This window comes from Andrena cerasifolii, chromosome 7, assembly GCF_050908995.1.
Source record: "Andrena cerasifolii isolate SP2316 chromosome 7, iyAndCera1_principal, whole genome shotgun sequence".
NCBI classification, from domain to species: Eukaryota; Metazoa; Arthropoda; class Insecta; order Hymenoptera; family Andrenidae; genus Andrena; species Andrena cerasifolii.
The window spans coordinates 5,408,504-5,424,005 of NC_135124.1; the positions used below are offsets into that span (position 1 = coordinate 5,408,504).

The 15,502-nt window shown below is 35.4% G+C and overlaps 2 protein-coding genes across 3 annotated transcripts in view; both read left to right on the forward strand.

Moving 5' to 3' along the window:
* Dnali1 (Putative inner dynein arm light chain, axonemal Dnali1) overlaps window positions 1-4,460 on the forward strand; it is a 130,320-nt gene extending 125,860 nt beyond the window's left edge. Inside the window, exon 7 of the mRNA XM_076816774.1 lies at window positions 4,071-4,460. The gene's annotated coding sequence lies outside the window, so the exon portion shown is untranslated. The remainder of the gene's footprint in view (window positions 1-4,070) is intronic.
* LOC143371500 (protogenin) lies at window positions 606-14,822 on the forward strand. Of its 2 annotated transcripts, none has more exons than XM_076816727.1 (20): window positions 606-1,026; window positions 1,804-2,066; window positions 2,145-2,277; window positions 3,733-3,889; window positions 3,964-4,038; window positions 4,847-5,073; window positions 5,150-5,295; window positions 5,373-5,532; window positions 6,008-6,292; window positions 6,388-6,555; window positions 6,629-6,820; window positions 6,906-7,084; window positions 7,147-7,294; window positions 8,117-8,215; window positions 8,303-8,456; window positions 8,541-8,674; window positions 8,751-9,107; window positions 10,265-10,542; window positions 10,614-10,721; window positions 10,793-14,822. In XM_076816727.1, the coding sequence occupies exons 1-20, from the start codon at window positions 960-962 to the stop codon at window positions 11,006-11,008; spliced, it is 3,546 nt and encodes a 1,181-aa protein (XP_076672842.1). In that variant the 5' UTR covers window positions 606-959; the 3' UTR covers window positions 11,009-14,822. The 2 variants fall into 2 exon arrangements, with proteins under 2 accessions (XP_076672842.1, XP_076672843.1); XM_076816728.1 differs by having other exon boundaries at window positions 6,391-6,555.
* The last annotated feature ends 680 nt before the right edge of the window (window positions 14,823-15,502 follow it).

Genomic DNA, 15,502 nt, shown 5'->3' on the forward strand with positions numbered 1-15,502 from the left:
CAGGCGATTTGGGCGTAAGTGGAATTCGCCCTATATAAATCAATTCTAATCAAATCTTAGGCCGGTATTCATAGTAGCTAGTAAAGGATGCCGAATGCTGAAGCATTTGCTTAAGAATAAGTAGCGACTGAGAATACCGCCCTTAAGAATCAAATGCTTGACGGCGAATTGCCCAAATTCGCACAGTTGACATTCGTTTCGCAAATTGTACTGCATCTACAATATTTTATGAATATGGTCTGAAACAAAGCCCATAAGTTGAGTTCTCCGCCATGAGTTTGTAATACTTGGAGCTATGTTCTTCAGCTGAGGGTAGGTATATTTTTAATAAATACTAAATAATTGTACATGACATTTTCTACTAAAGAATGGAATGAATTATATTTTTAAAACGCACAATGGAAATGTAAAAATAATACAATGCATTACGTTACATTTTCATGAAAGATCAGTATGATTTAATCAAGCCCAAAATCACGAAGATTGCGCGTGTTTTCTCGAATACTTTCAAGGTTATGGCACGTTCTTACAAAATGCATCTTTACTACTTGAAAAACGTCCCGTATGCGGCGCTGTAGGTAAAGATCAAGAATTTCGAATCTCCTTCCTCACTGCAAGAATTACGAATGGGGGTAGCAGCGGTAGAAGATGGCAAGAAACGAACGAATCGCGTGCTAATGAAAACGAAGCTAATCGAGTATTATTCGCAACGACCGTCTGATTCTCGGTATTGTGACGTCCTCGAGATTTTGGTGGCGATACACTGTTTCGCTTGGCGACGATGTGAAAAGGCGACGTGAAGCTTGAAGGGGGGTAAGAGTTCGGCGAACGGAACGGCCGAAAACTCTTGCAAACGATGTCAAACATGCGGCGACGAATTTCGCAGAAAAATCTACCAAACCGACGACGAGTTTTGGCTAAGATTTGTCAGTGAAACCAGTGCCAATGAGTGTGAATATATGGCGGCGCGAGTACTTTTACTAAGTATTTTGTTTACAGAAGTGCTAAAGCCCGCTTGTGCCGCAGGTGCGTCTCCCTCCTCTTCTATCTATTCTGTTTATATTCGCTAAACTGATACACTGGACCACGCGCTAACGATCTTTTTTTTTGTATTCCTCTTGGTGGTTATGATCTCTCACTACGCTTTTCTTTTAACACGCACGCTGTTAAGTAAATATAAAAAATTCACTTTCTACCGAATCTGCGTTATACGCGTACGAAATATTCTTTCAATTGTCACTCAATGCGCGACTTGTTTGATAACATTAATCGAACATTAGGCGCGAGCACATGCTTTTAATAAAACCATCACGGCACTTCGCTTTTTCTTTAAATTCCTACATTATTAAGAAATGGTTCTCGTGTAATTCTTATATTTCTCCATAATTACCCAGTAATTTTATTTTTCCCGTTTAATTAAATACAGTAGAACGGAAGGGTTACAATTCTTTTTAAGTGTCATTTACGACTTCTTTCTAAAAATCTACGTTTCTCGCGTTTATGTGAACTTCTTTGTAAGTTGAATTTATCATAATACATTATTGTGAAATGTAAAGCGTAAAATTTGGAAAAATATGAGAGTACAAATTGGGAAACTTTCGTTGTACCGGTATAAGCATCTCCATTAATTTATGATTCACAATTAAACATTATTTCGTATTGTGTTGATGAAATAATTTAATGCCAAAGAATTATTACGAATGTACCATGAATACAAGAAAAGAATTGCAATATAAAACCTGGGAAAAAATTGACTCAAAATAATATTTGTCATTATGCATTATTGTGATTGAAATATTTCAGGTGTTAAAGAAGTTGGTGTTGGTTTATATAATAAAAACGTATCAAAGCCAGAAAACTTCAACATTAATCCAACCAAAGGTTCTGGTATATCATTGGAAATTCAACCTAGTGGTCATGTGATATTAGGAAAGAAAGGAGTTACACTTAGTTGTATAGCGGGGTTAAATCAAAATATCTCTTGGTTACACAATGGAGCACCAGCACCACCTTGTGGTATCGCCCGTTGCACCCTTCTACGAAATGGCTCTCTTCACTTACATAAGGTATTAGAAGATTAGTACGTCGACATGGAAGATACGAGTTTACAGCGATGCGATTTATCCGATTCTTGTACGTTACAGATGGTGCAGAAGTTCAAAGAAAAGAACAATACTACACTTAACTTTAGGGATTATAGTAAAGATGAGTACCGTTGTGTAACGCATACTAATTTTGGACTTTTACGATCCTCTCCTGCATTTATACAAATAGCAGGTAAGCCTCTTATAAGATATCTTAGTATCCAACTATTTAACTTCGCTCTTAAGGCGGGATTTCCTAGCCGCGATCGGCGGCTGGCGGCGGTCCCACTAGCGCAACGAAGACAGAGATGCATACTTCTCTATTGCACTAGTGGGACTGCCACGGCCGTTCGCGGCTAGGAAATCCCGCCTTTAACCCCTTGGCTTACCGTTTAAATTCCGACCGCCGGCACCAAATCAGCACCAGCGGTGAGCCACGCGTCGACCCATTTCACGGGTCGGCTCGGCGTCCGAAGTTGTCAATCGCACACGTTTTAGCCCCGTACGCAGTTGCAACAAAGGTGCCGGCAACTTGGCTAACAGGGCTCATGATGTGTATAGCTGAGATGAAGAGACATCGGCGAAACGTTCGGTCGTCGTCGAGGATTGCTCGCGAGGCGTGCCTTTGACCGTTGTCGTTTACGTTTCGCCCGATCGACGTACCACGAGGCTCACCCGTGCTTTCCATCTTTGGCCCGATCGAGAGTCTCACTCGATGTTGTAAGCCAAGGGGTTAAGAGATCTCCCGCGACACGGTATCTGGCGTATGATGCCACAGACGAGTAATCCCGCTTGTTTATTTACCAAGATAGGAGTTCTAATTTGAAGAAAAATCAATGTATAAAAAATAACATGTGCTTCATTTATTATTCGCTAACAAGGAGAGGACACCATGTGGTACACATCGATTTTGATGAATCTTGGCACGATGGATCTATATCGAAACTAAGTAAATAGGTGTCCGAGCGTTTCAGTCAATACGCCTTAATAATAGAGTTATTTACATGTAAATTATTAAAAATTTAGGGTTTTAGTTGGTAAAAATCCCACACTACCCTGGCGCCCGCGGGAGATTCCCTTCTCGAGGCGTCGGGGTGCATTTTGAAGATGACTCCACGTTAAAAAAAAAATTCATAAATTTCTTTTATAAATTATTATTCTTTATAATTTTTTTTTTAACCTGAGGAAATCTTCAAAGGCTCCCCGACTCCTTCAAAGGGGAATTCCACGGGGCGCCAGGGTAGTTGTGGGATTTTTACCCACTAAAACCCCACGGCCACTATGAAATTTTTAAAACTTTACGTGTAAATATCTCTAATATTAAGACCCATTGGCAGAATCGCTCGGACACATATTTACTTATTTTCGACATAGATCCATCGTGCCAAGGCTCATCAAAATTGATGTCTACCACATGGTGTCCTCCCCTTGTAAGATGTTTTGAAAATTGATTTTTCTTCAAATTAGAACTCCTATCTTGGTAAATAGACACGCGGGATATCTAGTCCGCGGCGTCGTGCGAACCATCTTGTGCCACGGGATAACTCACCCGTAACATCGTACGACAGATACCGTGTCGCGGGATATCTGGTCCACGATCGCGAAGCGGTTAATTACTGAAATTCAAACTTGTACTTATTCGTCGTAGAACTTGCCCATATGTTTAAAAAATCACCTGAAAATATAACTGTACAAGAGGGCGAAGTAGCAAGATTGTCCTGCTTCATAGATAGTGTTCCTTTTCCTCCTAATATCACATGGCAGCATAATGGAAAGATACTGTTGTCCAACCAGAATAACACAAAGTAAGAAATTTTCAACAATATAACAAATTGATCCTTATAGAGTACAATTACTATAATTAATATTTGCTTTATAGTAGTAGGTATTTTACGGTACCACCAGGTGTTCTGTATATAAAAGCAACGAAGTTATCAGATGCTGGTTCATATAGGTATGTATATATACGTGTATATATATATACAGTTAGTAAAAAAAGTATTTGGACGCTGTTTAAGATCGCATAACTTTTTTAGAATTGGTCCAAACGACATGAGTTTTTTTTTGGAAACTAGAAGGATTAGTTTGCTAAGTGACGTGTTTCGTCGTTTTTAGAAAAAATGCATTTGGTCGGAATAGGAAAAAAATAGCAAAGGTCGTTTTTTACACTTTTTTGTGAGCCTGTAATGAAAATTCAAAAAACCCATTCTTAGATTGAAGTAAGTTGTATACATGCCTAAAATTTCATTAAAATCGGTTAAGGTTGCTCTGAGCTACAAACCTTTAAAGATCGCAGGATAAGGTCGAAAAACGCTGATTTCGGGAATTTCCGCGATTCTCAACCTTATTCTGCGATCTTTAAGCGTTTGTAGCTCAGAGCAATGAATCCGAGTTTTTTGAATTTTCATTACAGGCTTACAAGAAAAAGTTTAAAAAACGACCTTTACTATTGTTTTTGCTATTCCGATCAAATGCATTTTTTTTTTCAAAACGACGAAACACGTCACTTAGCAAACTAATCCTTCTAGCTTCTAAAAAAAAACTCACGTCGTTGGGACCAATTCTAAAAATGTTATGCGATCTTAAACAGCGTCCAAACACCTTTTTTACTAACTGTATATACCTACGCATATGAGACTAACGAGTGCAATGAACCTATTCGTGTACATTGACAATTTTCACACGTTAAATATTTTACGTACATTATTAAGTAGTAAATTCGAATCGTCGGAATTAAATGAAATGTATGTCTGTTTTTATAGATGCATAGTAAACAATGAATTCCTAAAGAAAACCAAAAAAAGTAAAGAGGCAAAATTAACTGTTATTTCTCAGTCGGAGGGTAATGGGTCGCATACGCCACCGTCGTTGTATCCACAGGTTTTACACAATCATTGGTTGCTAAATGGAACAAATCTTAGTTTAGCATGCGCCGCATCTGGATATCCATTACCAATTATAACATGGACGTTTATGCCTCGCTATACTGGTAAGCCAAAGAACCAGTAGCTGCATATTTTTAATGAGAATGAAAATCCAATATTTCATGATGTATTAATTTTTAGATAATCACGTTGTTGCACAACCTCGCATATTGCTGAATTCTAGTGTTGGCATTAGTATATTGTCATTAATAAACGTGAGTGTGTCCGATACAGGAGTTTATAAATGTTCTACGAAAAACTCTCTTCCAAATAATTCGGAGATTCAGGTTTGTTATTGGAGTGCATTATCTAGCTAGGATTACCCGCCAATGACTTCAATAACGTTTTATGAAAACTCTTTTAGAATATAACGGTGAATGTATTGATACCACCTTCATTTTTGAAAACACCCACAAACCAAATATGTCCAAACGGAAGAACTGCTAGGTTCGAATGTCAAGCACAGGGATTTCCTGCACCTAAAATATATTGGTTAAAAGACTCACTAAATATTACAGTTAACGGTAATGCCACTTGTCAAAATAGTTATTTCTGTTTCTTTTTCTTATTTTGCGATTAAAGAGTGACCCAAACATTAGGCCTTTTCTCGCCACTTTTTGGTCCCACGATTTTGGAACTGAAGTTTATGCCAAACGATACCTTATGATGAGACATCAGTCACGCGAAATTTTCAAGTTGAGGCGACAATTGCTTTCTGAGATATGAGAGGTCAAAGAAGTGAAAATTCGTTAACGCGTCAGCCTATACGCTTCGATGTACGGAGTTTGATGTCAGTCTGATAATTTTTAAATTATCACTTCTTTTTCACTTCTTTGACTTCTCATATCTCAGAAACTAATTGTCACCTCAACTTGAAAATATCGTGTGGCATAAAATTCAGTTCCAAAATCGTGGGACCAAAAAGAGGCGATTTCTTGGGTCGCTCTTTCGTGTATACTAATACAGTATATGAAACCCATGAAACTAAATTACTTATAGGACGTAGAACTACGTATGTTAAAGAATATAATAAAATGGAGCTGGCAATATCAGCGACGGTTCCTTCTGATTCTGGTATCTATCAATGTGTTGCTGTAAATTCAGCTGGAGAAATTTGGGCCGCAGGTCGGCTTCAAGTAAACACATCTCGTAACAGTCCCGCAGCACCTACCTCCCTAAAGTGTCATGCTCTGTCACCAGTTAAAATCTTTATTTCTTGGGAACCACCAAAGTCTCTACCACATACCAGTATTACTGCTTATACCGTCCATTACAGTCCCGTAGGTAAGTCGATTCTTCGAGATATTAAAAAAAATAAGAGTACTGCTAGTAGTGGAATACTGTGTAATGCCTGTTTACGTGTTGTGCTTATTAAAAAGAAGGTGGCAAGGAAGAAGTCTCTCCGCCTGAGCCGGGCAATTCTACGTCAGTAGAAGTGACGAAGCTTCTTGAGCCATTTACGAATTATTCTTTCTACATACGAGTGTGGAACAATCATGGTGCTAGTGACCAATCAGCCACCATTTTGTGTTCTACAGCTCCAAGTGGTACAGTATTTTCTATATTTTCTATTCCGAGGATAATAACCAGGTGAAAAATATCTGTTTCTTCTTGGTCCAGTTCCTAAAGGTGCACCAAAAACAAATGTGAATATAATTAGTAGTACAAAATTGAACGTATCATGGGAGCCGCTAACTAAAAAGGAGTCCCGTGGTGTTGTGGTACAATATAAATTACAGTGCAGACCGCATCAGCATCCATCTTCTCGTGTTCTTCATTTACCTGCTAGCGTAGAATCCTATGTACTCTCTGGTATGCGTGTAAACCTCCTTATCGCGATAAGATTTATTAAACTTAGCCCTGTATGACTTTAAATGACTATCCCATATTTTTCTAGATTTAATGCCTGGAACACAGTACGATGTGCGAGTATTAGCGAAGACGAAACAAGGCTGGCCTAACGTGAGCGAATCGCAATTAGAATGGACCACTGTAGCCATGCCATCTGCTGAATCAATTGTTGTAAAAAACATCGTGGATATACAAGTATTAGCTGTAAATGCTTCAATTGTGAAGGTTAGTAGAAATTAATATTTATGTTATAAAGCCGTAACATTATACGAAAATTTATGCACCAGGTGAAATGGAAGATAAATGTCAAAGAAAACGACAAAATTGAATCGGAATTCGACGTTTGGAAAATCTATTGTGAAAATCAAAATGGACATAAATTAGCAACTATTTTTTTACCACAAAATGTTACTGAATATGTATTTACTAATCTTGGTAAGTTTTAGGGATGACGTCTCCTTTTTATTCTTTAAGGGGACCTTCCGGTCTAAAAGTCGATTTCTTTTTTATTTCATTTTTCGAATGTTCAACCTTTTAGGAATACGTGTTTAAAAAGGATTTGTTGAAATTCGTAAAATTCTCGAAGTTATACGCATTTGAGTAGCGGCAAATGCATAGGTAAAACACGGCCACTCGGCGCCCACGTAAAACTTTAAACGCGTTTTTCTCGAAACAGAGTTCTCAAACCAGTGGGACCTGTATCTCCAAAAGTTATTATCCGATTCGACTGAAACTTTTTTTATTTTGAAGAATATACTTCTGGCTAGGGGGGATACCAGAAAAAAACACAAAAAATTGAAAATTTATAATTTTTATAGGCGTTTAAAGGATGAAAAATATAGGGAAAGTGATTTCAAACTTCAAGTGTCGTTGTTTTCTAAAAAAATGTAATTTTGTAATTTTTTCTTGTTTCCTCCCTCGTCAGAAGTATATTCTTCAAAATAAGAATAGTTTCAGTCGAATCGGATAATAACTTTTGGAGATACAGGTATCACCGATTTGGATCAATTTTTTGACGCCTTGACTTTAACGACTCCCCAGTGCCGCCTGAAATGATTAATTATAAAACAGAAAATATATTTCGATAATATAAGACATCCTTAATGAAATGCAAAAAGTCCCATTAAATTATATATAGTAGTTTTCCTTTAATTAATTCTTAAAGATCACTTCTTTTTTTGGGCTCTAGACCGGAAGGTGCCCTTAATCAATTACTCATTTTGTAAAATGAAATGATTGGTATATGTTTTTGCCTAGCTGTAAATATTTCATACACGGTGGGCTTATGCATGGTAAGTTCCGGTACAGCGAGAGGTTGTCTAACACAACAAATAGAGACTATTCAAACTGATGCAAGTAAGTTCGTTTTAAATGCGAAGATTATTAGGAAGAATGTATACTAATTCCGTATATGTATAATTAACACTTCTGTCTGTTATTCAGATAATATACCAATGTCTCTAGAAGCTATTCCTGTCTCACCTACTTCTATAAACGTGACATGGTCATTGAGTGACATACACGAAGTGGATTCTTTTGAATTATGTTATTATGCAATTCATATAATAAACTTAGATGGTCCTAAGTGTTTTATATTGTACGTACGAAAGTTAATTTTAGCTCTATTGAAACTTTAATGTTTTCTCGCAGTGAAGAAATAATCTCGATACATATTTCACAGAAACGATACGAAGGCGAGCATTGATAAACTGAAACCATTTACATTATATCAATTTAAAGTAAGAGCCATTCAAAATAATATAAACCAGAGCAATTTTTACAGTGAATCTATAGAATGTTATACGAATGAAGATAGTAAGTATATATTCATACGAAGTTCCTGTAAAGTTTATGTGCATGAAAGGGGAAGCTAGTAACAACTTAATTCCAGTTCCTGGTAAAGTGGAAGAAGTACAATGGTTCTTGATAAATAATACGAAAGTACGAATCGCGTGGAAGGAGCCAAGTAATGTAAACGGCATAATACAAAATTACTTTGTCATATACACTATGGATTTAATAGATAAAGCTACAACCTGGAGAAATGTGACGACAGCTGGTAATAAAACCTCGACAACTTTGCCCGGCTTAACTCCGGGGAAACGATATTTCGTTATGGTACAAGCTACGACAAAAGCGGGCTTTGGTAAACCGTCGGATCCCATAATTATTATTACCGGTGGCAGTTCACCAAAGCCGCCTGACGAACAAAAGCCACCACAGAACACAAAACCAGATCAAAGTCTTGGTAAGTGATGGATTGTATAAAATTTGCTTAAATTGCAGATATAAGAGGGTAATAGTAAGAATCGCCGGTTTGGAACCGCATTATCAAATAATGTGTATAATAAGTACGTAAAAATTCGAAATATCATAGTGGATATTTAGTTCCTGTTACATTGATATCGAACAGAACAAAAATATCACACAGTGTTCCTATGTAGCAACAAACGACAGCCCATTCGCTGATCTTATATTCAGATAAATTAGCAGAAAATAGTCGACTTAGAAGGGGGGGGAGTCTTCTTATTTTCGCTTTAAGGGGTCATTCTGGTAATCACGCCGCGAAATTCGGCAACATACAGGCTTTTTTCTCAGTGAATACAATGAATAACAATGTCAAACTTTTTTTTCATTTATTAAGCTACTTGTAATGTATACGGAACAATTTTTTAAATATACTTTTAATTGTGTTTTTTCAATGTTATCTGCAGTTCAAAATCGCGCCTTTGAAAAGAAATACCTTCCTGGCGGGAGTGATTTAAGCTCACAGACTCATCTGAAACAAAAAAAAACAAGCTTTTCATAAAAAAGATTAAGAAGTCACCGGATTTTTTCACCATCATTGTTTGTGCGCCACCAAAATCCGGTGACTTTTTAATTTTTTCATGAAAATTTCGAATTTTTACGGACCATATAAGAGGTTTGCCCCGAAATGGCACGTGTTTTACAGATCCTATAATTTTTTCCAAGTCGATCTGAACCTCAATTCCTTCGCAATCAGGAAAAATGTAGAGAAACAAATATTCGAGGCGACGTTATAGGTTGCCGCTTGACGTTTTTAGCTGCCAAATCCACAATTTTGCGAGTTTTACTATAAACCAAGCGGCATTTTATTCAGAAAAGATAGTACTCTCGGCAAATGCAATAAAAATAATCGATTTTCGATTGCCTGATCCCCTTAATTAGGTGAATTACACATTTTTTGTTATAATTTTCCCATCGCTTGTCGTTATTATAACTACGATTTTTGGATTCCTTAGAACCTACGGACAAAGGTTTTGCAAAAACATTTCGCTGGCAACTTGGTCCAAAGTTGGCCATTTCTTTCCATTGCCCTTTCATTTTATACAAATTTGTTGCGTAATATTTCACACTTTAATAACGCTATAATCTTACTCACAGGTATAATTCTCGGTGTAAGCATAAGTATTGGATTTATTACAATCTGTCTATGTAGTATGTACTGCCGAAGGAAATGCGAAAATGCACGTATCTTAAGAGAAAATGCACAATCTACAAAGGGGCGTGTATTAGTACGGAATGGAAACAGATGTTGCGTAGATCAGTCCTCTACGTCAGTAAGCCAGCAAACGAATACTAGAGTGACGCCCAATGAAATTGAACTTTCGGTTCTTTGTCCATCGTCCCCGGTAACAAACAACCCGCATTTGGATACGAAAGTGCGTAAAGGTCCGCTGTTTATTTACATTCGAATACAGAATTTCGTAGAAAAAAAAATGTATTTTTCCAGGGTGGAAAATCCAATGGAATTCTGGAATCTGGCGCGAAGGAACCCCTGTTACCGTCCTGGGAAGCGAACGGTGAACTTCAAGATATACAAGCAACAAAGAATTCACAGGTACCGGTAGCAATTAAAAACGAATACGAATAATTAAAAACATCAGAACTAACGTGGACCTTAAAATGCAGTGTAGAATAAAGAACAGCGATGTCTTAACGAAAGAAAGTGAGGAGGGAGAGCCAGAAGCGGATTTGGAAGGCACGCAGCTGACAATGGTCAATTGTACTTTAGGCAGTAGCAGTAGGAGTAGCAGTTTAAACAATAACTCAGGATGTCAAGACGGAGACGCGTCCCTATCGAAATCTACGTGTATATCTGTTCCAGCACTTGAACCAAATGGATGAAAGCATTGGGGGATGTAATTGAGTGTTCACATTTTCTTTCTAATGCTAATGCGCAACAGGTAGGATGTATATATTTTCATGGTACTCGAGTTACTTGATTGTAACACGTACGCGCGCGTGTATACGCGTACCGCGTATACATACATGTACACATCAGGAATAACAGAAATGAAATTCTCAAGGAAGTAGGAGCAATGCAAGCTACTACATTTTACAAACGTAATGTGGTGGAACTTGTATACGAAGTTACTAATACGTATATAAATAGTGTAAATAATAGTGTCATGAAAGAAAAAAAATGTATGGTATTTGGACGCTTCGGTTATTATGCTGTAAATAATCTTTCGGAAGCAAGTTATTTCCATCGACAACGTAACGTGTCCGCGTTAAAAACAATTCGGTCGGGAATCTGGTGATTATAGAACTTTATTTTACGTTAAATTATACCGTGGCACTGGTAGATGATGCAGATGATACTTAATATTCATTAAGTAATAACTTGCTCATATATTTACTGAGTTTACGAAAGCATGCGGAAACGTAAACGAATTTCATGAAATTGAGAACGAATCGATCGATGACGTAGCAAAAAGATTCTTGGATTCTTTTGTAAATAGGATAATTATTAATTGTGAATATGTTTATAAAATATTAAGTTTCATATAATAGCAAAAGATAAGTAAATATGCATTCCTCCACACTAGGGAAGACAAAATTATTGAATATCCGAGTACGGGTATGGCCTAATCTAATTCATATGTATTGCTTTTGAAGAGAGCAATAGTACTGATCATTCCACATTTCTCAGTTTTCCATTAGTTGAATTGAAATTCACAGGGGAAGGTTTTAAGAAATTTTTACGAGATTAAGGAAGAAACAGTAATCAGATCTTATGCATTCAAAGTAATAACTTACACTTGCTTTTCATTGCAAACACTACGACAAAGTACGCGTAGAGAATTAACTATTTCGGCCGACAGATATTAACGAATAGAACGTTACGAAGCAAATTTGGGGAAAAAGTGATCGGAATGTTCAGATTCATTTAACGAAATCTTGTTTATGTTACATGTCTGATCATTGTATCATACACTATTGAAGCATAGAAGAGAACGGGGAAAAAAAGAACACGACATTCGAGAATTCTTTAAAATTACTAAATTTTTCAACACGTGCAAAAAAAAAAGTATCTATAACAAAGTTAAGTAGTTTTAAAAATCCTGTATGACTAAAATATTGATTTAGTAATCGGGCATGTATTTATTACATTCTACGTATTTTTTCCTGTTCGCAATGCCGATCTACACGATAATGACAAGTTTTATGTCATATGAGATATTTAAAGTTAACTACATCATACATACAAAAGGAAAAAGGAAAGAGAACTGCAAACATATTCCAGACTGGTGAATGTTACCATGACAGAAAAACCCAGAACAGTACCTGATAGAATAAGCTATATCTTTTAGAGTGAGACGTAAATATGTCATGTTATTATTATACCTCCATTAATTGTTATTTATTACATTTTACATTCAATACTATTTCAAATGATCACATTACACTGAATTACGCAATAACGTAGTCACTACAAGCACAGTATAAAACCATGTAAAGATAGAATTAATTCAATCTGCACATGCTAGAGATTTTTATCATATATTTATTGCATAGATTTTCTACGTCTTTATACGAAATACTTTGTTGAATATACATATACTTTGGAATTGTTTCGTAAAAATGATTTTGCTTTGTATCAAATGAATGTTGCTGATTAACACAGATTCCTTTTTATATAGTACATACACCGAAACAATAATTTTTATAAGTACACATCATGATTTACTTACTCTTTATTGGAACTCTGTACTAACGGATTATTTATCGCGCGAAATAATTACAAGATCTGATGCAGTTTTAAAAAAGAAAAAACAAGACATTTTACTTGCGCATCATACGTGGAATTTGTTACGTTCTATGGTCATGTCTATTAGAATCTCATCTCATGAATACACAATTCGTAGCTATTTATTCGTAACATTTTTACAAGTTTTGTTTGTTGCAACACATTTCACAGATAGGAAGCTTGTTTTGTGATTTTTGTTTAGATAATTTGTTTTTTCATTTGTTATCATATTTAAAGCAACCTGTTACATTTTACGTTACTGACGTATAGTAGAATACTTTTATATTTGTTGAAGGTGTCTGTTACTCTTCCTAGAGTTAAATGGAAAATGAGAATTGATGTACGTATAATAAGTAGGTAATTGATAACTGATCACCCACGAGTTTGTTTTCCATTTGCATCAAGCTCTTGAAATATTTCTATCTTTCGCACTGTATGTATATGTTAATTATGAAGCTTGCAAAATTTTATAATATTGACGGTGTTTGAAAAATCATGAAGAAGAACGTACTATTGTTTTCAATTTTAAGAAACAAGAGAGAGAGAGATGGAGAGAGAGAGAGAGAGAGAGAGAGAGAGAGAGAGAGAGAGAGAGAGAGAAAATAGAAGTGATAAATAATTCTTCAAGAAACGTTGTATATAACAGAGGAAGATACGAGTATGGCGACAAATATTACGTGTTTATTCCTTGAAAAATTACACTTTCTTTCGTACTGCGTACGCATTTCAATTCATTGACTTTATAGATTTTGTAAAAGAATGAATGTAGAGTTTAAATTGTTTTTAAAATTTTAATTTTTAGTAACATAATGTACTATATTTAAGTGCGGTATTGTTGTGATTGCTACCGATACAATTCTATTGAAAACTCCTGTTTGGATCGATTTTGTACCTTATACAAAATTCTTCCATTCCACAGAGCATTCACCGCGATTTTAGCGCAAGACAAGTTATCAGCGTGAAATCTGTAAAACTTTTTCGTGCGTACTACAATTTCTCCAGCTAATTGTGTGGATGTGATAAGTTGTAGACTTCGTTAAACAAAAAAAAAAAAATGAGAAAAATAGAGTCGCCGTGCTAAGCGTTAACTAAGTATTTTAATTTCAAGAAACGGATTATAATTACAGTATTGAAGTACAAAGCAATAAACATCTTATCCTTAGAGTGCAGATAGAAAAAGAAAGCATTGTAATCATCACATTTAAAGTATAATGTTTTGTATGAAAGGAAAATACGTGGAATCGAGGCTATTTTAATCGCAGATCGTTAGAAAATATTTATTTCCCATAAATTATTACATACGTTGATATAGAAATGGCTTTATGATTTAAGAGAAACATTTGATGGATAGGGTCTTTCTTAATCATCTTTCTATGTGTACTTCTACATTTTTATTACACTAAGCTATATTTCGATTAACCACATACATAAGAGACATACATACTTGCGTAGCATTTCTCATTCACATGTCAAATTTAACTGCATAATATGTTCATTACAAATCTTGTAATTCTATTAAATAATAAAGGAAATAGTTTTACTTCGTTTCATTTGCAATAGCGCTTTAAGCATGCGCAATCCAATAGTATTGGCCATATATGGACAAAGTATTAATTACAATGTACGGCGGCTCTAGTCAACTAAATATACCTCCATAATTGCCGCCCTATTCAGGGCAGGTATTTTATATTACTTAATTATAACTTAACCTCAGTACCTATTACACAACACTATAATTTAGATTTATACAATTTACCTCAGAAAATATATTCTCACGCGCCGTGAGTAGGTATAGCCAAGACATTATACTTTATTTTATACGAGATATATATGAAAATGAAAAACACCCGGTAAACTGAAGTTTGTATTATTATCGTTAATTATAGTAATTATTATGTATTAAGAAAACTTTGTTAATTTATTTTTCATAAACCCTATCATTTTTTACCGACGCCCATATTATTCAACTATTGTGACAATTGCGCCGCTTTTTTTTCGGGTGCAGGTACTTTGTAAATATTTTTACCTACACGTGTACATATATATTATCTGCAGAAAAAAATATTAAAGGTATATATTTTAATATATTATGTATAATAAACTACATCAGACTATAATCATATTGTTTAAAATATTAAAATTAAAGCGATACACAAAATATTTAATGATATTGTTGACCCTTCTGAGCTCAGTATCTTGTTGTAACCAATGATTAAATAAAAATCAGACAGTGTATCCACGCTCCTTGTCTCGACGTACGAAAGCTACTACCCTGTTTCGAAAGGTTTAGTTAATTCTTTAAACAATAGGGAAGGTCCACAGAAAAAAAAACAAATACGTAAACCAACAGCTTTATTATTAAAGGATTAATAAATCACAAGTTGAAAAGTGTACTACTATTTTACTTTATTTAGCAGTTAGCGCCATCGGAATATGCATTTTTTGTCATAAGCAATTGTAAAATTAGGCTTACTTTTATCTTATAAACCTATTAATTTGCTTCTGTTTGGCCTTTTGGAAGCACCTCTTAGCCTATTTATTATTATTTGTACTTGATTTAATATACATATTATAGGACTGGTATGCAT

Excerpts from the sequence above, each read along its gene's own strand:
- LOC143371500 (XM_076816727.1), top strand. The coding sequence starts at position 960 with ATGGCGGCGCGAGTACTTTTACTAAGTATTTTGTTTACAGAAGTGCTA. Across the intron at positions 5,296-5,372 it reads CAAATAATTCGGAGATTCAG|AATATAACGGTGAATGTATT; the intron begins GTTTGTTATTGG and ends AAACTCTTTTAG. Across the intron at positions 9,108-10,264 it reads AAAACCAGATCAAAGTCTTG|GTATAATTCTCGGTGTAAGC; the intron begins GTAAGTGATGGA and ends TCTTACTCACAG.